At 46.5% G+C, this 23,917-nt stretch overlaps 10 protein-coding genes across 14 annotated transcripts; 7 read left to right on the forward strand and 3 right to left on the reverse strand.

The window, feature by feature from the left end:
- The first annotated feature begins 16 nt into the window (after positions 1–16).
- Positions 17–776, forward strand: LOC108121389 (uncharacterized). The gene is made up of 2 exons (XM_017235442.3): positions 17–165; positions 221–776. Exons 1-2 carry the CDS (start codon positions 126–128, stop codon positions 709–711), a joined length of 531 nt encoding a protein of 176 aa, XP_017090931.1. The 5' UTR covers positions 17–125; the 3' UTR covers positions 712–776.
- Positions 766–1,411, forward strand: LOC108121390 (uncharacterized). Of its 2 annotated transcripts, XM_070279144.1 has the most exons (3): positions 766–843; positions 898–1,106; positions 1,166–1,268. In XM_070279144.1, the coding sequence occupies exons 1-3, from the start codon at positions 840–842 to the stop codon at positions 1,190–1,192; spliced, it is 240 nt and encodes a 79-aa protein (XP_070135245.1). In that variant the 5' UTR covers positions 766–839; the 3' UTR covers positions 1,193–1,268. The 2 variants fall into 2 exon arrangements, with proteins under 2 accessions (XP_070135245.1, XP_017090932.2); XM_017235443.3 differs by having other exon boundaries at positions 898–1,411.
- Positions 1,412–1,466: 55 nt separating this feature from the next.
- Positions 1,467–2,282, forward strand: LOC108121391 (uncharacterized). The gene is made up of 2 exons (XM_017235444.3): positions 1,467–1,623; positions 1,681–2,282. The coding sequence occupies exons 1-2, from the start codon at positions 1,590–1,592 to the stop codon at positions 2,151–2,153; spliced, it is 507 nt and encodes a 168-aa protein (XP_017090933.2). The 5' UTR covers positions 1,467–1,589; the 3' UTR covers positions 2,154–2,282.
- A 75-nt stretch (positions 2,283–2,357) lies between these two features.
- tra2 (transformer 2) lies at positions 2,358–4,614 on the forward strand. Of its 4 annotated transcripts, none has more exons than XM_017235438.3 (8): positions 2,358–2,492; positions 2,561–2,610; positions 2,678–2,767; positions 3,144–3,306; positions 3,364–3,492; positions 3,714–3,889; positions 3,949–4,133; positions 4,193–4,614. In XM_017235438.3, the coding sequence occupies exons 1-8, from the start codon at positions 2,490–2,492 to the stop codon at positions 4,213–4,215; spliced, it is 819 nt and encodes a 272-aa protein (XP_017090927.2). In that variant the 5' UTR covers positions 2,358–2,489; the 3' UTR covers positions 4,216–4,614. The 4 variants fall into 4 exon arrangements, with proteins under 4 accessions (XP_017090927.2, XP_043066907.1, XP_043066905.1 ...); XM_043210972.2 differs by having other exon boundaries at positions 2,359–2,492; positions 2,678–2,754; XM_043210970.2 differs by having other exon boundaries at positions 2,363–2,610.
- Positions 4,417–5,381, reverse strand: Blos1 (biogenesis of lysosome-related organelles complex 1 subunit 1). Its single transcript, XM_017235445.3, has 2 exons — positions 5,231–5,381; positions 4,417–5,176 (listed from the first exon to the last, which is right to left on the reverse strand). Exons 1-2 carry the CDS (start codon positions 5,289–5,291, stop codon positions 4,803–4,805), a joined length of 435 nt encoding a protein of 144 aa, XP_017090934.2. The 5' UTR covers positions 5,292–5,381; the 3' UTR covers positions 4,417–4,802.
- Positions 5,382–5,394: 13 nt separating this feature from the next.
- Positions 5,395–11,025, forward strand: Polr1A (RNA polymerase I subunit RpI1). The gene is made up of 10 exons (XM_017235433.3): positions 5,395–5,843; positions 5,900–6,263; positions 6,323–7,688; positions 7,750–8,246; positions 8,305–8,590; positions 8,650–9,577; positions 9,636–9,840; positions 9,903–10,020; positions 10,081–10,180; positions 10,239–11,025. Exons 1-10 carry the CDS (start codon positions 5,501–5,503, stop codon positions 10,964–10,966), a joined length of 4,935 nt encoding a protein of 1,644 aa, XP_017090922.2. The 5' UTR covers positions 5,395–5,500; the 3' UTR covers positions 10,967–11,025.
- Positions 11,026–11,875: 850 nt separating this feature from the next.
- On the reverse strand, positions 11,876–19,425 carry robo1 (roundabout 1). The gene is made up of 18 exons (XM_017235434.3): positions 19,305–19,425; positions 18,122–18,344; positions 17,918–18,039; positions 17,543–17,723; positions 17,316–17,434; positions 16,777–17,230; positions 16,238–16,717; positions 16,098–16,180; positions 15,872–16,032; positions 15,730–15,811; positions 15,505–15,675; positions 15,354–15,446; positions 15,091–15,289; positions 14,758–15,032; positions 14,409–14,700; positions 14,120–14,352; positions 13,726–14,057; positions 11,876–13,623 (listed from the first exon to the last, which is right to left on the reverse strand). Exons 2-18 carry the CDS (start codon positions 18,261–18,263, stop codon positions 12,867–12,869), a joined length of 4,176 nt encoding a protein of 1,391 aa, XP_017090923.2. The 5' UTR covers positions 18,264–18,344; positions 19,305–19,425; the 3' UTR covers positions 11,876–12,866.
- A 184-nt stretch (positions 19,426–19,609) lies between these two features.
- On the reverse strand, positions 19,610–22,429 carry LOC108121386 (dynein regulatory complex subunit 2). The gene is made up of 5 exons (XM_017235435.2): positions 22,182–22,429; positions 21,872–22,124; positions 21,463–21,686; positions 20,082–20,654; positions 19,610–20,026 (listed from the first exon to the last, which is right to left on the reverse strand). The coding sequence occupies exons 1-5, from the start codon at positions 22,320–22,322 to the stop codon at positions 19,610–19,612; spliced, it is 1,608 nt and encodes a 535-aa protein (XP_017090924.2). The 5' UTR covers positions 22,323–22,429.
- Obp59a (Odorant-binding protein 59a) lies at positions 20,642–21,532 on the forward strand. Its single transcript, XM_017235441.3, has 2 exons — positions 20,642–21,142; positions 21,198–21,532. Exons 1-2 carry the CDS (start codon positions 20,780–20,782, stop codon positions 21,441–21,443), a joined length of 609 nt encoding a protein of 202 aa, XP_017090930.1. The 5' UTR covers positions 20,642–20,779; the 3' UTR covers positions 21,444–21,532.
- Positions 22,430–22,615: 186 nt separating the features above from the next.
- Obp58b (Odorant-binding protein 58b) lies at positions 22,616–23,348 on the forward strand. Its single transcript, XM_017235387.3, has 3 exons — positions 22,616–22,674; positions 22,734–23,085; positions 23,137–23,348. The coding sequence occupies exons 1-3, from the start codon at positions 22,627–22,629 to the stop codon at positions 23,346–23,348; spliced, it is 612 nt and encodes a 203-aa protein (XP_017090876.2). The 5' UTR covers positions 22,616–22,626.
- The last annotated feature ends 569 nt before the right edge of the window (positions 23,349–23,917 follow it).

The following is a 23,917-nucleotide window of genomic DNA, read 5'->3' on the forward strand; positions in this document are numbered from 1 at the left end:
AGCAGAAATCTCAATAAGCTTAAATGGTACCCACTGGTGAAATCGACTTGAAAGCTTTGGTGTCGTTTCTCGTATAAAAGCCTAGCGGGGGAAGAACGATTTTTAGTCAAAGAATTATAATCGGCATGACAACACCTAAGGAGGAAGCTCTCAATACTCCAAACTGTAAGTTGGATAATAATATCCATAGTCCATTCCATATTATCGTTTATTTCTTCAGCTGCCTATCCAAATCTGGAGGAGAGACTGGAGACATATCTGCGAAGAATATACTACCTAAGGGACTACCACCCAACATCCAATGATTACGATCCATCTGCGGTGGAGTATTTCGGTGTCCTAAGCCTGACCGATGTTCGGGCTCCCCGCCGAAAGCTGTGGTACATGTACTATGCCACCACGGATGAACTGGACGCCACCGTGGATCACATACACAAAAAATATGGCCAGAAGAATATGTATGACCTCTACAGGAAGCCCGTGTTCAGTGGCTCCGGAATGCGTGCCCGGGTTAAAAATCACTTTTCGGCCCTGAAGTGGTACGTCAAGGGAAACATTTTGGAGGCGCCACCCGACAGCCCCTACAACGACGAGAAGGTGGTCAACACCATAGCAGATTTGTACCAGGCCGAGAGGCGGAGATACCATGATTTACTGCTAGGGAAAAACAACGACTATGCAAAGTGGAACTCCCGCTACTTGAATTGTTAAATAAAACGACTGAATAGCAGTAGAACTAGAATAGAATTAGGTATAAATAAAACTTCCCAACTAAACTGTGCTCAGTGTTCTGTTAACTTTTGTAGAGCTTGGAAGTAAAAACAATCGAAAGTTTACTGATGGGTAAATAATATGACTCATCTATGGCAAAAATACTATGATTAATAAAATTTGTAGATGAAAGACAACCCACTTTGGAAGATAAAATGGAGAAGTACTGGAGGCGCATGTTCTACCTAGATCCAAAACTGGAAGCTACACCCCTGGAGCTCTCCACATTGGAGTATTTTGGGGCTTTTAGGATTATAAGTCCAAACGATCCCAAGAAGAAACATTGGCTTATCTACAACTGCCTCCACTCGGAGATTGCAGAAAAGGTGGAAAAGGTTCGCCAAAAATATGGAAAGAAGAACGTATATGAGATTATTCGAAAACCGGTTTACAGTGGATTGGGTTTTCGAAAAACAGTTAAAGATCATTTTTTAAATTTAAGATGGAAGGCCAGTGGAAGTCTCTTGGAGGCTCCGGAAACAAGCTATTATAATGACGAACGATTTGTTAAAACCGTAAATAATTTGCTCTCTGGGAAGAATAGAAGAATTTACGACTATATAATGGAACATCATCAGTGGTTTAAACGGTGTAATGACCAAAAACCACCACCCAATATAGTCCGATTTTTTTAAGTGTGTTTTGAAATTCCGAAGCCTATCGATAAGCGTTATCGAAAGTTCTTTGAAAGCTCTTTTGACAATGTTGTGAAATTGTTAATCGAAATCGCTAACTGTTGAAATTGTTGTTAAATAAAATATTTAAGCCGCTGTAAGTCACAATTTAGTTGAGAAGAAGACTTTGTTAATAATACAACCATGACCGAGAAAGCTGTTGAAAACTCAACATCTGGTGAGTTAATTTATTATAACACCAAGGTGACTGGAATAATAAAAATTTGCTTTGCAGGTGGAACTGATTACGACCTGGAGTCAGAAATCGACAACCACCTAAGAAAGATATTCTATATAAAACCAAACGGAGTGCCCCCTAATTCCAAGCCATTCGTAGTGGAATTTTTTGGAGTTCTCAGCCTAACCGATATGCGAGCTCCGGATCGGAAACTTTGGGTCATATATCATTGCAAGCAACCGGATCTGGACAAAACCGTTGACGAAATACACGAAAAATATGGGAAGAAGAACATGTACGATCTGTTCCGGAAACCAGTGTTTAGTGGTCTAGCGCTAAGGGCTAGCGTTAAGAAGCATTTCGCCAACCTAAAGTGGTATACCAAAGGCAATGTCCTCGAGGCTCCACCAAAGAGTCATTTTAATGACGAGCGTGTAGTAAAAGCCATAAACGATCTCCACCACCTCGAGCAGCAACGTCTCTATAACTACGTCATGGTGAAGAATAATTGGTTCAAGCGATATTCATAGACTGGATCAACGAAACCCTGTGATTTAGATATAAATGAATCGTTTAAAGGTGCCTTCTAGAGTTAAATGTTGTTAGTTTAAATAAGACAAAATATAATAAATCATGTTTTATTTTATTAAAAATATAAATTGAATATTTTTTGGCAAAAAAATATTATTTAGTGACAGCGTAAGGGTTAATGAATCGTGAGCGTGTTGTCTTTGTCGCTTTCTGGTCACACTGCTGGCGGACCTCGATGTTAGGAAGCCTAAATTTAACCAAATTGAAGTTAACCGCCCTTTCCGTAATCCCATAACTGTCCTTTCTGTGAATTTTAGTAAACCCGCCCGCCTATTATGGTAAGTAGGAAGAAACATCCAACAGGCTCCTAACCAGTCAGTAAACGACTACTTCTGAACCCTTGAAGTCCTCCCCTATGACCGACGAGAGATGCTGTAGATCCCAAAATTACGACAGGTGAGCATGTTTAAAAGGCATTTTCAAAAGCCTCGGGCCTTAGTGTTGAAAGAATTTCTGTTTACAGCACTAGTTACAAACACAATCGGTCCGCTTCCTCTTCATCTGGTTCGACAGTTTCGTCCGGACATAGAGAACACTCAGGTAAATCCAAAAGGTAAATATGAAACGATAGTTTTTGGCAATACCAACACAGTAGGCTGGTCAAAACTGAAATATTCGGCTGACATTTGGGGTCTTAGATTCTCATTCAAAGCTGTCAATCAGCAGAGAAAGGTGCTTCAATTTTTAAGGAAAAACCCAACTGGAAAAACTTTTGTTGCTATGTAAGAAGCCCTAATACTTTTTCCCGAAGAATAGGTCCGAAAAAAACATTAACTGATTTGAATCTACTTAAATTGAACTTAACTATAGCAATTGTCAAGTCTCCACACCAAACACACAAATTTGCAAAAAAAAATTGTTCAAAATGCAAGCTTGCAAGAACCGATTTCAAGATAATCTAATTTCATTCCATCCCACACATAATCAAGGTCGGACGTGGATTACTATGCTAGCCGTCACAACCACAGTTCTGGATCGCGTCGTCGTTCGCGATCCTATTCACGCACGCCCTCCGGTGTTGAGTCTCCTCCGGCTCCTCGTCACCACTCCGGACGCACCTCCCGCGACCGCCAGCGTATGATTCAAGCACGTGTGAGTATCATTATCTTTACGGCTTTTTGGACGTTCCTGAAGACGTGGCCTTTGCAGGATCGCCCTCAGGCCAGTCGCTGCATTGGAGTGTTTGGTTTGAACACCTTCACTACCCAGCAGAAGGTGCGTGAGCTTTTCAGCAAGTTCGGGCCGATTGAACGCATTCAGATGGTCATTGATGCGCATGTAAGTGAACCTATTCAGTATTCTCAACCTTTGCCAAATGTATTTAGAATGCTTAGCAGCATTAAGCCTTGTTGCAAAGCCCTCCGATCTCTGGCTAGATTATATCTGAAAGCAATTATGAGTTTTTGCATATTCCTAGTCAAAAACTAAAGGCTTGCTGTCACAATCACACAGTAAAAATTGTACACGAATCAATTGAACGTTATCTTGTGGCCCAACAGACCCACCGCTCTCGAGGATTTTGCTTTATTTACTTCGAGAATCTCAGCGATGCCCGTGTGGCCAAAGATGCTTGTTCTGGAATAGAGGTGGATGATCGCCGCATCCGCGTCGACTATTCAATAACTCAGCGTGCTCACACCCCCACACCTGGTGTCTACATGGGACGCCCTTCACGGTGAGCTGTTTTTCCTTTTTATACCTTTTGGGGAAGTATTTTGAAAAGTATATTTTTAGCGGTTATATTCATCGCTCTCGTTCTCCACGTACACGACGTCGTGACCGCTCTGGTTCACCCCACGACTATTCTCGTCAACGCAACAGCTATCGCAGTGATCGCAACTACAGGAGCTATCGAAAGAGTCCTACCCGTCAACGCTCCAGCCGCTACAGTAAAAGTCATTCTCGGTCTCATTCTCCCCGTAATATTAAACCAATTTATATAATTAAATTATTATATTAATATGCATTTTTTACCTAGGTCGTCACTCTAAGCGCTATTAGGATTTGATTAAATCTAAAACTCATGCTCTAAGCAGATGCTCGGCCCAACAGGATTGTACCGAAGGGTCTTCGGAAGAGCATTCGACTGAAATTGTGCGTTTGTGGTAGCGATTCCTCGCAACTAGAAAAAACTATAAACTCACCATTCGCCAAAAACTGCAACAAATTTATATTTATTTGACCATAAAACATCAAGCATCGTTTAATTATGATTACATTTTTATTGTACGACAGGAGTGCAGCCAAACAACCATCCGCAGCACCAGCGCAGATTTGTGATACGTAATTAAGGAGAGCATCTTACACACAAACTTACACTCTAATACAAACAAATAGTTATAATAGTATATTTATAACTGTGCAATTGTTACAAAATAAATGTAAAATTGTACCATGATATCTATATTGTTTCTTTTACTTAGATGAGAAGTATTATGTTTTTTTTTTATAGAATAACGATCTAGTGAATAAACCTTCCCCAAAAAACAGCAAGTATACAATATAAATATTTTTTTTTTTTGGTCATGGAGTATAATAAAGCATTAGATAATATATATTTTAATTTAGCCTGAATTAAAGAAGGCATCTCACGAAGCATTGGAACTTGGATTGTTGGCAGTCGAAGAAGTTGAAGCGTCCCCAGTTCCTGGACCCTGCGTGGCTCTGGAGGCTTTGTAGGCCAGCTCCAAACTCTGGCTTATCACATACATGTCGCCCTCAATGCTGCGGGCCCAGTTTTCCACATCGCCCAACTCTTTGAGGGCACTGCTGAAATTGTCAATAAGCTGCAGCCACTGGTGGGTCTGCTTGGCGAAGTTGGTAGCTCCCATATGGAGCTGCTTTGCCTCTGCATCCAGGCGCTTTTGGTTTAAGTAGGCCTGTGCCACGCCCACGTTTAGTGTGTCCACCAGAGATTGGGTGAGCTCATTGGAGGCTTCTATGGCCTCTTTTCTTCGCACCTCTAAGATATGGGATTATTGCATATTTTGCTAATTAAAAAGCTGTGTTCCAATACCCTGCTCTTGCTTCCGCTTTGCCTGCTCCTTGTGGTGCTCCTTTACCATGGAAGTAAGCATAGTTATTTTTATTTTCCAATACAAAAATATGTCAACAAAATATTTCTCTAGAGGTGGACGTTTTTGTTTATCGATTTTCGATAAATATACCAAAATATACTGCTGTGTGGGGATAGCGAGTCATCTGGCAACCTAACCATACACGTGCACGGGCGCCGTGCTTGTTTTTATAAATTTATTTTTGATTTATAAGAGGAACCGAATGTAAAATGGGTTCAAAACGACCGCAGGATGTGCACATGTTCCCCTCGGATCTGGAATTTGCCGTTTTTACGGACGAGGAGATCAGGAAGCTCAGTGTTGTGAAGGTGATCACGGGTATAACTTTCGATGCACTTGGTCATCCAATGCCCGGAGGCTTGTACGACATCCGTCTGGGTTCCTATGGCAAGTGCATGGATCCCTGTGGCACCTGCTTGAAAATGCAGGAATGCTCCGGACACATGGGCCATATTGAACTAGGGACTCCCGTCTACAATCCATTCTTCATCAAGTTGGTCCAGCGGCTGCTGTGTATCTTCTGTTTACACTGTTACAAGCTGCAAATGAAGGGTAAGTGATCTTTAGTTTATAAACCATCGCATTCTCATTTAATATGTGCCTTCCAGACCACGAACAGCAAATTATCATGCTGCAGTTGCGTCTCATCGATGCAGGATACATTATCGAGGCCCAGGAGTTGGAGCTTTTTAAATCCGAGATTGTGTGCCAGAACACGGACGAACTAGTTACCCTGAAAAATGGGGACTTAGTTCACCCACGTATTGCCGCCATGTATGAACTGCTGGCCAAGAACGAGAAGAACTCTAGCAACTCCACAAAGACGAGTTGCTCCCTGCGCACGGCTGTTACCCATGCCGCCCTCCAGAAGGCTGGAAAAAAGTGCAGACACTGTAACAAGTCTATGCGGTTTGTGCGCTACATGCACCGCCGTCTGGTTTTCTATGTCACTTTGGCTGACCTTAAGGAGCGGTAAGAAGAATACATTCTTTTAATAAAACTTTCCTCAATAATGGTCCTTTTTTTTACAGGGTAGGAGGCGCCGTAGAAACAAGTGGTCAAAACAAAGTGGTATTTGCAGACGAATGTCGTCGATATCTTCGCGAGATCTACAATAACTACCCGGAGCTACTGAAGCTCCTGGTTCCCGTCCTAGCTCTCAGCAACACGGACTCTACAGATAGCGGCCGTTCACCAGTTGATATGTTCTTTATGGAAGCAATACCAGTGACTCCGCCACGCGCTCGGCCCATGAACATGATCAACGACATGCTAAAGGGCAATCCCCAGACGGACATATACGTCCACATCATTGAGAACAACCACGTGCTAAATGTGGTCATTAAGTGCATGAAGGGCATGCAAGAGAAGCTTTCGCCTGAGGCCCAGGCGGCTTACAACAATCTGAAGGGAGGAAACGCTCATGAGAAGTTGTATAATGCCTGGCTGGCGCTCCAGACTTCTGTAGACGTGCTGCTGGACGTGAACATGTCTCGAGACATGAAGACAGCCGAGGGATTGAAGCAGGTGTTGGAGAAAAAGGAAGGCCTGATCCGGAAACACATGATGGGAAAGCGAGTAAACTACGCCGCTCGCACAGTCATCACCCCGGATCCCAATATAAATGTGGACGAAATCGGTATCCCAGACATTTTTGCCAAAAAACTCTCGTATCCGGTACCGGTGACCGAGTGGAATGTGACAGAGCTGCGCAAGATGGTCATGAATGGGCCGGACGTGCATCCAGGCGCGAACTACATCCAGGATAAGAATGGCTACACCACATATATACCCGCGGACAATGCCGCAAAACGGGAGAGTCTAGCAAAGCTGCTCCTCTCGAATCCTAAAGACGGAGTAAACATCGTGCATCGTCACGTGCTTAATGGAGATCCCTTGCTCCTAAATCGACAGCCCTCTTTGCACAAGCCGTCGATCATGGCCCACAAGGCTCGTATCTTGCGTGGCGAGAAGACCTTCCGCCTGCACTACTCCAACTGCAAGGCTTACAACGCTGATTTCGATGGCGATGAGATGAACGCCCACTACCCGCAAAGCGAAGTGGCCCGTGCAGAGGCTCACAATCTGGTGAACGTGGCCAGCAACTATTTGGTGCCCAAGGACGGAACACCCCTAGGTGGTCTAATCCAGGATCACGTTATTTCCGGAGTGAAGCTCTCGATTCGAGGACGTTTCTTCAACCGCGAAGACTACCAGCAGCTGGTGTTCCAAGGGTTGTCAAATCTTAAAAAGGATGTGAAATTGCTGCCGCCGGCGATCTTGAAGCCCGTCAGACTTTGGTCAGGCAAGCAAATCCTTTCCACCATTATAATCAACCTGATTCCTGAGGGGTACGAGCGCATCAATCTGGATTCATTTGCAAAGATTGGCGGCAAAGTAAGTAATCTTAATGGTCATAGATCTAAATTCGTTGCAACTAATCTTCAATTCTTCACAGAACTGGAACGTTGATCGTCCCAGGCCTCCCCTGTGTGGATCTGGGATCAGGGACAACGAACTGGATGAGAGCCAAGTGCAGATCAGGAAAGGGGAGCTACTCGTGGGTGTTCTCGATAAACAACAGTACGGAGCCACCACCTTCGGTTTGATTCATTGCATGTACGAGTTGTATGGAGGCGATGTGTCCACCCGACTGCTCACCGCCTTCACCAAAGTCTTTACGTTCTTCCTTCAAATGGAGGGCTTCACGCTGGGCGTGAAGGATATTTTGGTAACTGGAGAAGCGGATAAACGCAGGCGGAACATTATTAAAGAGTGCCGCAGCGATGTCGGTAACAGTGCTGTGGCTGCTGCACTGGAAATGGAGGAGGTGCCGCCTCATGACGAACTTGTCGAGAAAATGGAACAGGCATATGTCAAGGATCCAAAGTTCCGAGTGCTCCTGGATCGTAAATATAAGTCCTTGCTTGATGGATACACTAATGACATAAATAAGTGAGTTTTAATGAAGACTGGCGCCAGGTTGCAAACTAATAACCTCTTCTTTTTATAGAACTTGTTTGCCCGACGGTCTGGTCACCAAGTTCCCCTCCAACAACCTTCAGCTGATGGTGTTATCCGGTGCTAAAGGATCCATGGTGAATACTATGCAGATCTCGTGCCTACTGGGACAAATCGAATTGGAGGGAAAGAGACCTCCGTTGATGATATCTGGAAAGTCTTTGCCCAGTTTCACTTCGTTCGAGACCTCGCCAAAGTCGGGAGGATTCATCGATGGCCGTTTTATGACTGGCATTCAGCCCCAGGACTTTTTCTTCCATTGCATGGCTGGTCGTGAAGTAAGATATGGAGAAGTTCGCACTTTAAACCTTACTTAATGAATTTTCATTCGTTCTAGGGTCTTATCGATACAGCTGTAAAGACCTCGCGTTCTGGTTACCTCCAGAGATGCCTCATTAAGCATTTGGAGGGCCTGAGTGTGCACTACGACCTTACGGTCCGCGACAGCGACAACAGTGTGGTGCAATTCCTCTACGGCGAAGACGGTCTGGATATCCTCAAGTCCAAGTTCTTCAACGACAAGTTTTGTGCCGATTTCCTCACGCAGAACGCTCCGGCCATCCTTCGGCCCAGCCAGTTGCAGCAGATGAAGGATGAGGAGGGTCTGGCCAAGGTGCAGCGCCATGAGAAGCACATTAGGAGCTGGCAGAAAAAGAAGCCGGCGAAGCTACGTTCTGCCTTCACACACTTCTCGGAGGAGCTTCGGGAGGAGGTCGAAGTGAAGCGGCCCAACGAGATAAACTCCAAGACAGGCCGACGCCGCTTCGACGAGGGTCTACTGAAGCTGTGGAAGAAGGCCGATGCCGAGGATAAGGCCCTTTATCGGAAAAAGTATGCCCGTTGCCCGGATCCCTCGGTGGCTGTCTACAAGCAGGATCTCTACTACGGCAGTGTATCGGAGCGCACGCGTAAACTGATCGAAGATTACGCTAAGAGGAAACCGGAGCAAAAGGAGATCATTGCTGACATTATGCGCATGAAGACCATCAAGGCATTGGCTTCGCCAGGAGAACCAGTGGGCCTGATTGCCGCCCAGTCCATCGGTGAACCATCCACGCAGATGACACTGAACACTTTCCATTTTGCCGGTCGTGGTGAGATGAACGTGACCTTGGGTATACCTCGACTTCGGGAGATTCTCATGCTGGCCTCGTCCAACATTAAGACACCCTCGATGGATATTCCCATTAAGCCTGGCCAGCAGCACCAGGCGGAAAAGCTGCGCATTAATTTAAACTGTGTGACTTTGGCCAACCTCTTGGAGTGTAAGTGGCTTAATTTGGGAGTTGACTAGACTATTTAATGGCATATGTAATCCTACAGCTGTCCACATTAGCACCAGTCTGGTTTTCGAACCGGAGCGAGCCTACGAATATGAGATGCGCTTCCAGTTCCTACCGCGGGAGGTCTACAAAGAGGACTATGGTGTGCGGCCCAAGCAGATCATTAAGTACATGCACCAGACCTTCATCAAGCAACTGATCCGCTCCATACTGAAGGTATCCAAAGCCAAGCGAACCACGAAGATGTAAGAATTCCAATCAGTCATGTTTATATAAATTTTTATAATTCGATTTTGATTTTTTCCAGTGTTGTGATTGACGACAACAAAGATGCTGATCGGGAGGATAATGACAACGATCTGGACAACGATGAGCCGGGTCGTCAAAAGGGCGCAGACAATGATGACGACTCATCGGATGATGGAGTAAGTTTAACTCAAACTCTGAGGTGAACCCTTCTTATTACTGTTCAATCTTCCATAAAGGGAGATGACGACGCCACTGGAGTGAAGTTGAAGCAGCGTAAGACCGACGAAAAGGACTACGATGACCCTGACGATGTCGATGAGCTCCAAGACGCCAACGGTAAAGGACGTTCTTTCATATTTCCCAATTTGTTTTCTCACTTTTTCCTCCTTTACAGCTGATGACGCCGATGGCTCAGATGTGGACGACGACGAGAAGGGCCAGGATGGCAAGGAGAATGCCGACGGGGATGACAAATCGGTGGAGAAGTTGCTATGCAACGAAATGGTGAAAGGTTACACCTACGACAAGGAGAGCCATTTGTGGTGCCAGGTCAAACTGAACCTGAGTGTGCGCTACCAGAAGCCCGATCTGACCTCCATCATTCGGGAGCTGGCGGGCAAGAGTGTGGTCCATCATGTGCAGCACATTAAGCGCGCCATCATCTACAAGGGCGGCAATGACGAGCAGCTGTTGAAGACCGATGGCATTAACATTGGAGAGATGTTCCAGTACAACAAGATTCTCGACCTGAATCGTCTCTACTCGAACGATATCCATGCGATTGCCAGGACCTACGGCATCGAGGCCGCCTCGCAGGTGATCGTCAAAGAGGTCAGCAACGTGTTCAAGGTCTACGGTATTACTGTGGATCGTCGGCACCTGTCACTCATCGCTGACTACATGACCTTTGACGGCACCTTCCAGCCGCTGTCCAGGAAGGGCATGGAGCACTCCTCATCGCCCCTGCAGCAGATGTCCTTTGAATCTAGTCTGCAGTTCCTGCGTAGTGCCGCCGGTTTCGGCAGACAGGACGAGCTCAACTCGCCTTCGAGTCGCCTTATGGTGGGCCTGCCAGTGCGGAATGGCACTGGTGCCTTTGAGTTGTTGACCAAGATCTGTTAATTCTTTTTTCTACGGATTGTTTAGAGCTTTCAATAAAAACCACTTTTTTTATCCACATATATGTAAAATGTTCCTTTATTGTTTATGTAATTTTAAATGCTATATGTATATATATCTAGATATAGTATTTATATCGTAATTAGATGTCAGTTATGGTTCGCTTTCTGAAAAAGTTCGTTTATGGCATTACGCACTACAAATGAAATTAAATTAATTTCGGTTCGGTTCCATCTTAAAATTCCTTTACGCTATGACTTTAAAATACTCCCGTTGCACAACTCTAGAAACTAGTCGCTAATTATTAAAACCCAGACCCAACTATGCTTGTCTATATATATATATAGGTATATATGGCTACGGAAGGGCAGTTCAACCCAAGCAAGTTGGATTTGATATTAGGTGAAGGAGTAAGTGTGTGTTATATATATGTACATGCCGGACATGCCACCACCGGTTGGGTGGGTTGGGTCCAGCAAGGAAGTGGGTTCTCGAGTGTGTTGTAGGTAGGTGTGTATGCTAAAGCATATTTTGATTTGATTTGATGCATGCGCGGTTCTAGGTGCTATATGATCTCTATATAGTAGGTAAATGTAATGCATATGTGTGCAGTATTGTTCAAACGCTTCGATGACTTCAATCCCTAAGGACATTCGCTATATTTCCCCCCTCGGAAAGACTCTACGTGTTTACATTTCGATTTCGATTTGATTTGATGATATATGTATGTTACTTGCATATCCAATATATTATAAGTGCCTAGGTGCTAAATTATGCTATATACTTTCCCACAAAAACTGCCTGTCTGTCGTCTGCTTGGGCTTCCCAACAAACACCAATCGTTGCTCGAACAGAATGAACGAAAAGATCGACTTCAACTGAGGAAACCATAAATACAATACAAAAAAATGCTTTAAATACTATAAATGTATAATGGGGTTATATCACAGGTACATTTTAGACTTTTTTCAAAATGCAAGATTGTAGAAAACATTATGTATGTCATGGAGGGGTCCTGCACAGGGACTGGACAACGGAACGGAAATGTTGGCCGTGTGCAGCTCCTCAACTCGTGTCTAAATGCTATGTAAGTAGTTGTGTAGTTTAGTATGTATACATATATATATGTATATATATTCACTGGATCAATGAAGTATATAAGTATTCCTTGTTATAGAAAAGCACTAACCATTAAACATTGCAACTGCCGTTTCGTTCGTCTCGTCTGGTCCGACTCCGAACTCTACTTTAAAACCAACTCGACGAATGCTCGATTGTGATCGTAGATATGAAAGAGTTTTGCGTACAAGTTATATTGTAATCAGTTATCCGTAATCGGTAATCCATATCGTTATTGTACCGCTATCAAGCCTATGACTAGGACCAATTCTAGAGCCCCAAAACTGTGTACTTTGGTTCTAACTATATATGTACGTCGTGGGTAACCTTTTGTGTACTTGCTATGGCCTGATCGGGTTTATCCTTCCTCTAAATAAGTTCTTTGAGTACGTATTTCAATGAAGTTCTGCTGGCTCACAGACCTGCTCTTGTCCTGCTCCGCCCTGTCTACTCTCGTCCCAGAAGCAATATCTATACATCGTACAGCACTTGGCGCAATTCTTAAGTACAATTGTGGTCGCGGGATGGGGGGCATTGTGCGTTTCTATGAGTGTCTACGCCGGTAGATGTGATAATGGAAAAATTCGTAATTGCTAAAGCTTCACAATGCCCCCATGATTGTGACAAGTGTGTGTTTTGTTTGTGTATCTGAGTTCATTAATTCCAGGGATTCGAGGCACCCGGAAACCTCACCTATTCGATCTCATATCCGCTGCTCCTGCTTCTTGTTTCGATATGAATTAAGAGTTAGACTAGAGGTTATCATTAATACTAATCCGCCCACTTAGGTGTTCTTGGCAGTCAGCTGTCGAGGTCCCGGCTCCCCCGCCTCGGCGTACAGGCAGGATCCCTCGCTGCAGGAGCAGGTATCGCCCTCGCGTGAGCTGTTGCAGCAGTCGCTGGTGTAGTGCCGCTGCTCGTACTCCGCCAGCATGTTCTCGTTCTCGCTCTCCAAGCACGGCTGCACTGCCGGCGGGCGTCGGTGGTGGCCTCCTCGTTTGCTGCTGCCATGCTCCTCCTGAAGCTGCAGCTGCCGCTTGTGACCGTGAGAGGTCCTCGAGTGGTCAGAGCACTCGGAGGAACACTGATAGATCTGGTGATTCGAGGTGGTTGGGTGCATCGGGTGCACGGGCTGGTACCAGCCCTCGGGAACGGGCACAGCCATGGGAGCCGGTGGCGGTGGCTGCATGGGCGATGGAGTCGACAAGGCATCGCAACTGTTGCAGGCCCGGCTCTGGGCGCATCGCGCCGCATTCAAGCCCGCTTGATACTCGCTGGCCGGGTGGCGTTGTGTGGCAAAGGGCAGGTGATTGGGAGGCACCACTCCGCCCGGAGCTGTTGTGGCGAAGTAGGCTGGTAGCTGCGGCGGGTGCTGGCTAGTGGGTGTAATCTGGTAGCGGTTCTGGGTACCAGTAGCCACGGCTGACAACGGATTGCTGTACACGTTCTCCGGCGGGCATCCGCCAGCAGCGTACTGGGGCGAGACTCCCCAAGCGGAGAAACCACCTGAGGAGCTGCTGTGTATGGAGGCGTTCAGTATGCTGGAAATAGTAGGTATTCGGGTTAAAAAATACCAATGCAACTTAAAGATCGGTGCCGAACTATCTGAGCTGGCTTTCAAAAAGGAAAAAAGGTCCGTTTACCTTTGGTTGGTGGAAATGCCAGAGCCTGCGCTCTTGGAGCTCTTCCGCGACGACTCCGGGGATCCTTGTGCATATCCATAGGTGGAAGACGGCGGCGGGTGTTCTGGTGGCGGTGGCAGGAACTCTGACCAGTTTATAGGCTCTGCTGGGTACTGTAGATAGTTGGATTTCACCACGGGAGGCACTGCCGGCTGACCGGCAAAAGCATCAGAGTAGGGCGAATGGGTGCCCGAATCCTTGTCAGCACTCAGAGATGTGGCCTTGGTGCAGGTCTCGCTGGAGGAGGTGCCTATTATCATGGTGGTGGCATAGGGCGTGGGGTTATCGGGGCTCTGTAAAGTGAGGATTTGGTATAACTATCTTTTGTTAAGAAGGTTCTCCACGACAAACTCACCTTGCGGCAATTGTAGAAAGTGGTCAGGTTCCGAGTGTCTACTTCGGCGTAGTCGGTTCCACCATCCGAGTTGTTGTAGTTGGACTGACTGCTGTTTACGTGGGAAAGCAGCTTGGATTCGCTCAGGCCGGAATCCTTGTCTGTATCGGCAGTTCGCCAGCCGCGATGGTGATCAATCCATAAGCTCTCCTTGCTGTTGATGTTCAGGGCGGTGATCTCATTGTCGCTGACCACTGGAATTCAAATGAAATGAAAATCTGATCCTTTTAGAATAGAAATCCTTACTTACCACTCAAGTGACCCAGTTCCTTAGTCATTTGATGCTTCCTCTTAAAGTATACCATGGCTATAGCTGTGGAAATGACGACCACAAGGAGTATTATGAAGACCAGGACCATTAACCAAGGTCCAGAGAGGTAGTCGGTGGTCTTTCTGTGGGTGGTGGGATTGTTGTTGTTGATGGGTGAGTTTCCATTACTGTGATAGACGACATCCTGACCCTCATGCCGGCCATCGTGGGTGCCACTGGGATGGGCTCGTGGCGGATGGACATGGTGGTTGGGGTCCATAAAGAGTGAGATCTTCGAGAGGAAATAACTGTGAGAATTCTGAGTTTATTAAAGAAAGAACTTGCTTACCGGTTTGGAGTAGGGACCATCACCTGCCTTGGTGAAGGAATTCAGTCTTACGCTGTACACTGCTCCGGTGGTCAAGTTGTTGAGCAACACCGAGGTTGTGGTAGCATTGAGGGTCATGTTGGCCAGCACCTTCATTGTGTTTCCGGCACTGACCTCAATCTTGTAGCCGTAAAGGTTGCCATTGTGGTGCTGGGCCGGCGGAGGAGTCCACCGCACCCATCCGGCAGTTTGGTTGTACATCCCAATCTGTATGTTATCCGGCGGAGCGGAAGGTACTGTAAGATCGGCAATATATTAGACAAAATTCGGTTTCCATATTTAAGGAGCAAATACCATCTTCGTAGGTCAGTGCTATCTTGGAGTTACTGGGTTGTCCTTCGATGGTTTCGAAAAAGGGTGTGACGAAGAACTCGTACTTGGTAAACTTCCTCAGGTTTGCCACAACGAAGGATTCCGCCGAGGCATCCAACACAGTGATGGAACGGTATTGTGGGGATGAGGAACCTACGTCTCTATAGTGAATGTGCAGTCCCTATTTGGTAATAGTTTCATTAGTGAAGAAAGGTTCATGCTTGAAAAAGGTTAACTACAAATACCTCCACATATTTTTCATCGCCACTGATGTGCAGCATCCAATCCAGACGCACAGCACTGGCATTTATGGCAGAGGCATCAATCAGCTCAACAGACTAAGAAACGTAAACAAATGATTCATGTGCTTATCGAGAGTTTCAAGTGTGAGCTTACCTTTCCAGTCAGCAGAGTTCGAGCTGCTGATAAATCATTGGCAGAAGCTGCATCGTAATCTTCTCCAATGGTTTTTATGGCATTTGATAGACCCGACGGCACTGAAATGCCCTGAGAGTTCTCGGCTCGTACCAGGAATACGTAAAGCGATCCAGGTGTGAGATCGGTTATCTAAGATGGAGCTAGGTTAGTGACAGGGTTTCGAAAAAGTCGAGGTAATCTTACAGTAACTTGGGTATCTTCCACGCGGTGAGAGGCCTTGATCCAACCTGTTTGAAGATCCGGGCTAAAGAACTCCACAGTGTAGCTGCCAATAAAATAACATTCAGAGATGATCTCATAAAATGGGTGTGACCGCCAAACTCACCCAAGAATCGGACCCACAGCACCGGGTTTCTCTTGGCTTTTGGCCCAGCGCAGACTAATGCTTGTGCGGGTGACATTCAGGACCTTGGGAGTACCTGGCGGAGCAGGATAAGTGCTAGGATCGGCTGACCTATGCAAGGATGTGGATCCAGTGCTGTCCACCTAAAAATGTTTAAAACTTTTATTTAGCCAGGAATCTAAATAGTTGGTCCTGATGGTAAACCCACAGATAAAGTTGCTGCCCAGGAAGTCTCTCCTCTTTCCGACGATGCAGTGCATGTGTAGGTTCCTGAGTCACCAACTTGCAGATCTGGTTTGAAGAAACTGATTAATGGAAGCCCTATGATTAGTTGCTTGCAATAGTTACCATCTATCCTTAGGGAGCTGCCTTGGATGACGCTGTGACGATTGCCCGTTTGCACAGCGTGTCCATTGAGGAACCACTTGATGCGGGGATTGGGATTTCCGGTGGCCCGGCATGGCAGAGTGGCTACCGATCCCTTGGGCAGTGTCTGATTGGCAGGTCCAATCTGGATAATCGGAGGCGGTCGTTCGTCCACCGAACTGACCTGTAGGAACACCCGCACCGTTGAGGAATCTACAACACTGAACGCTGAGCAGACATAGAAGCCCTCGTCCTCCTGGCGCACGTCCGTTATCTGCAGAGTTCCGTCGGCTGCAACATGGTGCCTGTCGTGGGAACTGTTGAGGAACATGAGTGTGGACACGCCCTCTTTGGTCCAGAAAACGGAGGGCGGCGGATTTCCAGAGGCCATGCAGGGCAACTGGACAACACCGTTGAGACCAACTTTCTTGTTGCTCGGCCGCTTCGTGAAGGTGGGGGGAGCTGATGAAGAAACAAAGAGATTAGGGTGCTGGAATCGGGAGCTATGCACTCAATCCTACCATGCACTGTGAGCGTTGCCCTGGCGCTTATATGACCCACATTGTTGTGCGCCTCACAAACATAGGTTCCTTCATCGTTCGGGGTGATGTTGATCAGCTCCAGACTCTTGTCGTCGTGGAGGATGCGGGCTCTTGAAACGGGAATATTACCCTCCTCCTTCTTCCACAGCACTTTCGGAGGCGGATCCCCACCCACGGAGCAATGGAACGTGGCAACCTGACCATAGAGCATGACCAGATCCTTGGGCTCCTTCATGAAATAGGGCTTGACCTGAACGATTAGCTTGGCGTAGTTGGACTCCCGAGTGCCCACCAGATTCTGGGCAATGCATTTGTAGTTGCCCTCGTCAATGGGCTCCACATTGCTGATAAGCAGGTTGCCACCATCCACGATTCGGACGCGGGAACTGGCGCCGAAAGACAGGGCTTTCAGGTCGTCCAACGGAACGCCATCCTGTTGGTGAGAAATAAAAAGTTGGCGGTTGAGGAAAAAAAAATGAGTATTCGACTGATTAGGTCGACCAGTTTGGTGTACCCACCTTCATCCAAATAAGCGTTGGCTCAGGAATGCCTTTGGGCGGCCCACACTCCAGCAAAGCCGTCTCGCCTTTGGCCACTCGCGTGTCTTTGGGCTCCACGCGAAAATCGTCGCGCAAAACTGGCCGGGGCAGGGAAAAAAAAAATGAAAATAACAAATACGAGACAAAGCTTAGCGTGTGGGCAGACAAGTTGCACCTAAAATTAACGACTGGAGTGACAGACTTACCAGCAATCTGGAGCGAGGCATGGCGACTAACGACCTGGCCGACTCGGTTCTTCGCCACGCACCAGTACTCGCCGCCGTCCTGCTCCTTCTTGCCCTGCATGGTGCGGTAGAAGAATAGGGCGCCGTCCTTGAACTGGACGCGGTGCGACTTCTTCTCATTGGTGCTGACAGGCTCGCCATCCTGCAAAGCAAAGCCCAAATGTTGGAGGGGTTAAATTAATTGCGGTTGTAGATTAAGAGATTGTGTGGTTTGGAATGGGTACACTCGAAAAAATGGGATGCAAGTGCTTTATTTAAGTGGGTTCTAAGCCCCTAACTAGTTCTTGTTTTTTTCTAAAAGTGTGAAGAGAGATTCGATAGAACATGTATCCTTACCTTAAACCACTCGATGGTGGGCTCCGGCTTGCCCTCCACCTTGCAGTTGAGTGTGGCTGGTTCATTCTTCTTGACCACCAAGTCCGTGGGATGTTCGATGATCCGCGGCGATTGGTATTGGCCTGAAAGGGGGGATAAGTGGGGATATTTGTGATGCGGGTAAGCTCCATGGGAAGCCAGTGAATGAGTTATACGATGGTTTACCTCTGACTACTGCTGGCAGCGCCACGAGGCCGAGCAGCAGCGGCACAAGCAGCATTCTGCTCGCCCGGCCGCTCAGATAGGGGTTAATAGTGGTGCTGGTGCTCCAGGCGATGAAGAGGCGAGGTTTTCGATCAGATGGCATATAGGATGCGGTGCTAGGTGTGATCTTGTGATTACTTTACAGTTGATGAGTCAATGGAGCGGCGATCATTGTAGCGTTATCCTAGTTTATGGGCGATATGGGGTTAACGAAATGTGGGCAGCTGTTAGGATAATGCAATAGGATTTAAGGCGTGGCTGAATAAGCCCCCGGGGACTTGGCAGGGTTTTCGGTTGCATTACAGTGCTACCTTTCAGTGCGGTTTTTATCTGTTCTGCCCGGAATTTGAAATTATTTCTAGCCTGCTCCACTTATGCTCGCATTTTCATTTCCATGCCGCGATAACTCGCACACACACACATACACTGGCACGCTTACAACTTACACTCGCACACAGATACTTTACGAATGTGTGTCTGCTGGTTTTCCATTAATTTTATTTCTGTATTTATCTCTCTTTTTGTGTTTATCTCCCGACGGAGTCGGTGGACAGGCCAGGCCAGGCCGCAGACCCCAAAAAAATTTACAATCCAAATTCTGATTTGGAGTTTGATTTCATTTTGATTTTTATGGGTTCTCACACTTTCTTCTTGGAGGGTTTTCTTCTTGTCGGATATATCACTATTTTTTTTATATTTCCTTTTTGGGTTTTTATTAATCAGCAGCGCGCAGCCAGTGTAAGTTTTGTTGGTATTTATTTGTCGATGGCCTTTCGGGGTTGTTTCTGTTTCTCAGCTCTCGCGCACATTTTCCACATTTCCCGAACGAAATTTCTTTTTGGTAATTTTACAAGAACAAGAACACGCTCCCCTCTCTCCAACTACAACTCTCACTCGCACTCGCTTTTCTCTTCCTAGCTGCCTCTCACTCCCACCAACGGTCACTCCTCCCGCTGTTCCTTGGATTTCCCCATCCACCCCACCACCGTGCTTGTTGTTGTATCTATAACACTGTTGTATCTATAACACACACTCCTTGTAAAGATACATCCGCTGCAGCTGCACTTTAAACACCGCGATTGGGGCTTATTTTTTAGGCTCCCGACGCACTAATCGATCTTTAGTATCCCTACTCTCCACTTACTCTTATTAAGCTGCACTCGATTTATTTCCTGCGATTTAATTCGAATTTACGGCGCAGAGAAAACTCTCAATTGGACGTGGGTAGTGTTCAGAGTGACCGTAGACCGTTATTGTAATGTAAAGGAAGTACCATTTATTATGGTGCATTTTACAACACTGATCAAACGGTCTGGCAGCTCTGACTTAGAGCGCCACGTTTTCCGAGGTTTAAATGTTTATTAAAAAAGTACAAAAGTGATGGTTATGTTCTTAGTTTGTTGATAATAAAGTTAATGAAGAAAATATGCGGGGGATCTTCATCCAATCTCATTCAATCCTGGCCATATTCTTGGGCAAATTCCTGGAGCGCACTACATTTGAGAAGTTGGCCTCAAAGGCAGCAACACGACTCCTGCCAAGGGGCAAGTGGAAAGGTGCCGGAATCGCAGCCTGCGGACGGCGAGCATGGGGCAAGGCGCTCTTGACCTGCTTGGGCTGCAGGTTTAGTCGCGAAACCCGATCCACTGACATGCTCTTGGGACGACGGGCCAGATACTGATGGACATGGCTGTTGGAACCGTTGGCTATGTTCAAGTTAACCAGGTAGTCCTGCAGCTGCGCCTTCAGCTGGCTGTTCTCCGCCTCCAAGCGTCGCTTCTGCTGCTTCAAAACGGCCACATCGACGGCGACGTTGTTCACCCGGCGCCAGAACGTCTCCATTTGGGGCACCAGAGCCACCTCATCCTGAGGGTTTCAATAAACTAATAAAGATTAAGAAAAAAAGGAATAGACTACGAACCTTTAAAAGATCTGTGGCTGGATCCGGTGTTGCTCCGGCCTCTACCACCTCGCGAATCTCGATGATTTCCTTGGAAATCTCTGGCAGTTGAAACATCTTTTCCCGCTGGGTTTCCATCTTAGAACACACTGCCGACAACTGGACTAGAGTTTCCCCCTTTCCGGTAATTTCCTGGAGCTTCTCAAGCGCGTTGTAGCTCTCCACGGACAATAGCTTGAAGGACTGGTGATCCCTGGACATCTCGTCCTCCACGCACGATCGTAGCTCACGTAGTCGCTCGGTCAACTGTGTTTTGATAGCCTGTCGCTGCTCTAGCTGGCCCTGCTGCTTTACGTAAAACTCCTCGGAAACCAGACGCAAATTGGCCAATTGGTCCACCAAATGCTCAATCTCGTACGTCTGCTGGCTAATCTGAAGAGCCGCCTCCTCGTCCCGCTGCTTTAGGTCAACGTACTCGGCGTAGAAGCCCTCGATGTGTTGACAGTAGCCACCGAGTACGGATTGATACTCCTGCCACAGCTTCTCCAGTTTGGCCTCGCCCCTGGAGGTGATCTGCTCCAGCTGCAGTTGCATCTGGAAAATGAAAACATGCACGCAACGATAATTACGACAGAAGACCATTGTGTGTCACTCTGGCTGTCATTTCCCGCGGCTATAAATGGGGACAGAAGTTGGGAGCTGCTCATTCAGTGTCAGAGATGCGGTTGCTGGTTTTGCTGTTGGTCGGCCTGAGCTGTTGCTCCTACAGTTTCGGCCTCAAGTGCCGTTCCCAGGAGGGACTGGGGGATGCGGAACTAAAGAAGACCGTTCGTAGCTGTATGCGTCGCCAGGACGAAAGCGAAGACCGAGGACGAGGCGTGAGCAGACAAAGCCAAAGTTTCGACTACGGACGGGACCAGGAGCAAGATCGGGACAGGGATAGGGACCAAGGAAGCAGAGGAGGCTATGGCAACCGGTGGCAACGAAGCCTGCGGCAGTCTGAGAACCGGAACAGCACAAGTGGCGATGGAAGCGAAGTTGGAGCTTGTGTGGCCCAGTGCTTCTTTGAGGAGATGAATATGGTAGTATTATAGGGCAATCGCTTCATGAGATATTGATTGACTTCTCCATGAACAGGTTGATGGCAATGGAATGCCCGACCGGCGCAAGGTATCCTATCTGCTGACCAAGGACCTTCGCGACCGAGAGCTTCGAAATTTCTTCATGGACACGGTGCAGCAGTGCTTCCGCTACTTGGAGACCGGCGGTCGAGGAAGACATAACAAGTGCGCCGTGTCCCAGGAGCTGGTGAAGTGCATGTCGGAGTACGCCAAGGCCCAGTGCGAGGATTGGGAGGAGCATGGCAACCTCCTTTTCAATTAGTTTATATCCAAAAACTCACCCCACTTTTAAGGTCCTCGCAGCGGTCCAAGAAACGCTCGTGGTTGTTCCGGATTCCCCCGTCAGTGGTCTCCTCCAACTGGTAGAATACGCACTCAAGTTGTTGTTGCTTCAGAGCGTGCATCTCCTTGAAGCTGGCGGAGTCCTGCTCCCACTCGCTAAGCACCGCCTGTTTGTCATCCTCGTAGATTTGCCGAAAGAACTCGATGCGCCTGCGATGGGTGTCTAGGAGTATAATATTTAATGGATAAGGGTATTCAAGTATTGAGGTGGTGGTTAAGTTAACAGCATTTTTTAAAAGAAGTCACTAATAGTTAATGTATTATTGTTTCTGTATTATTTAAGTCTTAAAAGGTAAAAAAAGTTAAACAAAATTTTCTTTCAATAATTTACCAATATACACAACTCACCAACGATTTTGGTAATATTCTCCATATGGGATTGCTGGAGATTGGAGTACATATCCTCGGTGGACTCTATGTGAGCAATCAGTCGATGAATAACCTGATCCTTCCGCTTAAGAGCCTCCTTAAAGAAGGACTCAACGTCAATGATTTCCCGGCGAAGCTCTTGAATCTTAACCTGGCGCAGAATACTGCGCCACTCCTGATTGATTTTGGCCATGTTGAGACGCCCAAAGGCATCCTCTCGTTTCAATTTGTTCTATTTAAGGATAGGAAAAGCTATTATAAGGGTTTATTTCCTTTGGCCAAACGATACCTTCATGTACATGGAAATAAGCTGCATTTTCCGGCGGCGCGTCTCCTCCTCCGCGTCGGCCCGCATCTGGAGGTATCGGGCTCGCTCCTCCTCGGACATTTTGGCCAACTTGTTGCCTTTGCCTTTACCCTTTTTTCCCATGATGCTGCTACCTTTTGTTCTTCAATCAGCTTATCAAGTTTCAAAGGCCAATAGGCGACTAATTAGGCGAGCAAAAGCCGATCCCTGGAAAATAAATAACAATTTGATTGCCGCGTTGTTGCCATGACATTTGTGTATTTCGGTAGCCACCTCCACGTTGAATCCACCGGCACTTTACGTTGCCATAATAATGAATGCGAATTAAATTAATGCGGAATGGAGCTAAATGATATTAGTGCTGTCCATCAAAGGGGAACCACTTGACATATAAAATGATAGCCCGACCAGCCGGAGTTCTGTCATCATGTTGGGCTCTGGATTTGTGTTTTTAGTGATTCTGCTTCAAAATTTGGTGGGTAATATATTCTAGTGTACTTGAATTTTTGTAATAAACTTTTATTTTTATTCTAGGATCCACTATTGGCCGTAAGGATTCACTGCCAGAACATAGAGCGTATGCACGAGGAGAATATCCACCATTGTTGCAAGCATCCAGATGGTCACAACGATGTGACGGAGAGCTGCGCCTTGAAGACCAACTTTCGGCTGCCGTCGGCCGATGAGGAAGCCGTTGAGGATGTGACAGTCAATCAGGTAATGTCCGGCACCTGCTGGGCCAAGTGTGTCGTCGATCACTACAATCTTCTGGAGAACAATACCCTTGACATGGGCAAAGTCAGATCCTACTACAAGAGATACCACACTATTGATCCTGAATACGAAGCTGAAATGGTGAATGCCTACGAAAAGTGTCACTCTAAATGTAAGAAATCATTAAATAATATATATACAATTAAACATTAAAATTATTTAGCTGAGACGGCCTTGGAGCAATTTCTAGCAATGCCACTTGTGACGGAGTTTATAAAAACCAAGATGTGCAAACCCACTTCCAGCATAATATTGTCCTGCGTGATTTACAACTTTTTTCACAACTGCCCGAGGAGTCGTTGGGCCCACACTTCGGAGTGCGAGGAGACTCTAGCCTTTACAAAAAAATGCAAGGATGCCTTTACAACTATGTGAAAAAACATTTTATTTTCAATTCATAGCACATGGAAATTTGACTTCAAATTTAATAAACAATTTGTTGTTATATTTTGGGAAGCATTAATCTAAAAATTTATAAAAGGTATATCTCTCATGAACCGGATGATTATAGCCTTAGATATAGCTTTGAATTGTCCCAAGGGATTCGTTTTTCCTAGGGGTATCCCCACAAAATTGTGGCTTTTCGCACTTTTCCCACTTTTGCCCCTTCGGATGTCCACAGCTGTGCCAATTTGTATCCGATCAGCAAATAAAGTACCATTTAGTAATCAGCGAACCCAGAAGCGACTTTCCTCATTCAAAACCTTGCTGAAATATGGTTTTGAAATTTTTCGAATTTTTTCCTAGGGGTACCCCTACAAAATTGTGGGTTTTCGCACTTTCCCCACTTTTGCCCCTTCGGATGGCCATAGCTCTGCCAATTTGTATCCGATCAGCAAATAAAGTACCATTTTGTAATCAGCCAACTCTAAAGCAACTTTCCTTATTCAAAACCTTGCTGAAATATGGTTTTGAAATTTTTCGAAATTTTTCCTAGGGGTACC

The sequence above is a fragment of the Drosophila bipectinata genome, chromosome 2R, assembly GCF_030179905.1.
Source record: "Drosophila bipectinata strain 14024-0381.07 chromosome 2R, DbipHiC1v2, whole genome shotgun sequence".
Classification (NCBI taxonomy): Eukaryota; Metazoa; Arthropoda; class Insecta; order Diptera; family Drosophilidae; genus Drosophila; species Drosophila bipectinata.

Excerpts from the sequence above, each read along its gene's own strand:
- Blos1 (XM_017235445.3), bottom strand. The coding sequence starts at position 5,291 with ATGCTTACTTCCATGGTAAAGGAGCACCACAAGGAGCAGGCAAAGCGG. Across the intron at positions 5,177-5,230 it reads AAAGCGGAAGCAAGAGCAGG|AGGTGCGAAGAAAAGAGGCC; the intron begins GTATTGGAACAC and ends CCCATATCTTAG.
- Polr1A (XM_017235433.3), top strand. The coding sequence starts at position 5,501 with ATGGGTTCAAAACGACCGCAGGATGTGCACATGTTCCCCTCGGATCTG. Across the intron at positions 6,264-6,322 it reads TTGGCTGACCTTAAGGAGCG|GGTAGGAGGCGCCGTAGAAA; the intron begins GTAAGAAGAATA and ends TTTTTTTTACAG. Across the intron at positions 9,578-9,635 it reads TTTGGCCAACCTCTTGGAGT|CTGTCCACATTAGCACCAGT; the intron begins GTAAGTGGCTTA and ends GTAATCCTACAG.
- LOC108121391 (XM_017235444.3), top strand. The coding sequence starts at position 1,590 with ATGACCGAGAAAGCTGTTGAAAACTCAACATCTG. Across the intron at positions 1,624-1,680 it reads TGTTGAAAACTCAACATCTG|GTGGAACTGATTACGACCTG; the intron begins GTGAGTTAATTT and ends TTTGCTTTGCAG.
- tra2 (XM_017235438.3), top strand. Across the intron at positions 2,768-3,143 it reads CACTCAGGTAAATCCAAAAG|GTCGGACGTGGATTACTATG; the intron begins GTAAATATGAAA and ends CACATAATCAAG. Across the intron at positions 4,134-4,192 it reads TTCTCGGTCTCATTCTCCCC|GTCGTCACTCTAAGCGCTAT; the intron begins GTAATATTAAAC and ends TTTTTTACCTAG.
- LOC108121389 (XM_017235442.3), top strand. The coding sequence starts at position 126 with ATGACAACACCTAAGGAGGAAGCTCTCAATACTCCAAACT. Across the intron at positions 166-220 it reads AGCTCTCAATACTCCAAACT|CTGCCTATCCAAATCTGGAG; the intron begins GTAAGTTGGATA and ends TTATTTCTTCAG.
- Obp58b (XM_017235387.3), top strand. The coding sequence starts at position 22,627 with ATGTTGGGCTCTGGATTTGTGTTTTTAGTGATTCTGCTTCAAAATTTG. Across the intron at positions 22,675-22,733 it reads TGATTCTGCTTCAAAATTTG|GATCCACTATTGGCCGTAAG; the intron begins GTGGGTAATATA and ends TTTTTATTCTAG. Across the intron at positions 23,086-23,136 it reads CGAAAAGTGTCACTCTAAAT|CTGAGACGGCCTTGGAGCAA; the intron begins GTAAGAAATCAT and ends AAAATTATTTAG.
- LOC108121386 (XM_017235435.2), bottom strand. The coding sequence starts at position 22,322 with ATGGGAAAAAAGGGTAAAGGCAAAGGCAACAAGTTGGCCAAAATGTCC. Across the intron at positions 22,125-22,181 it reads TTATTTCCATGTACATGAAG|AACAAATTGAAACGAGAGGA; the intron begins GTATCGTTTGGC and ends ATCCTTAAATAG. Across the intron at positions 21,687-21,871 it reads GAATATTACCAAAATCGTTG|ACACCCATCGCAGGCGCATC; the intron begins GTGAGTTGTGTA and ends TTATACTCCTAG.
- Obp59a (XM_017235441.3), top strand. The coding sequence starts at position 20,780 with ATGCGGTTGCTGGTTTTGCTGTTGGTCGGCCTGAGCTGTTGCTCCTAC. Across the intron at positions 21,143-21,197 it reads TCTTTGAGGAGATGAATATG|GTTGATGGCAATGGAATGCC; the intron begins GTAGTATTATAG and ends CTCCATGAACAG.
- robo1 (XM_017235434.3), bottom strand. The coding sequence starts at position 18,263 with ATGCCATCTGATCGAAAACCTCGCCTCTTCATCGCCTGGAGCACCAGC. Across the intron at positions 16,181-16,237 it reads CAGCTCCCTAAGGATAGATG|ATCTGCAAGTTGGTGACTCA; the intron begins GTAACTATTGCA and ends TCTTCAAACCAG. Across the intron at positions 15,290-15,353 it reads GCGATGAAAAATATGTGGAG|GGACTGCACATTCACTATAG; the intron begins GTATTTGTAGTT and ends ATTACCAAATAG.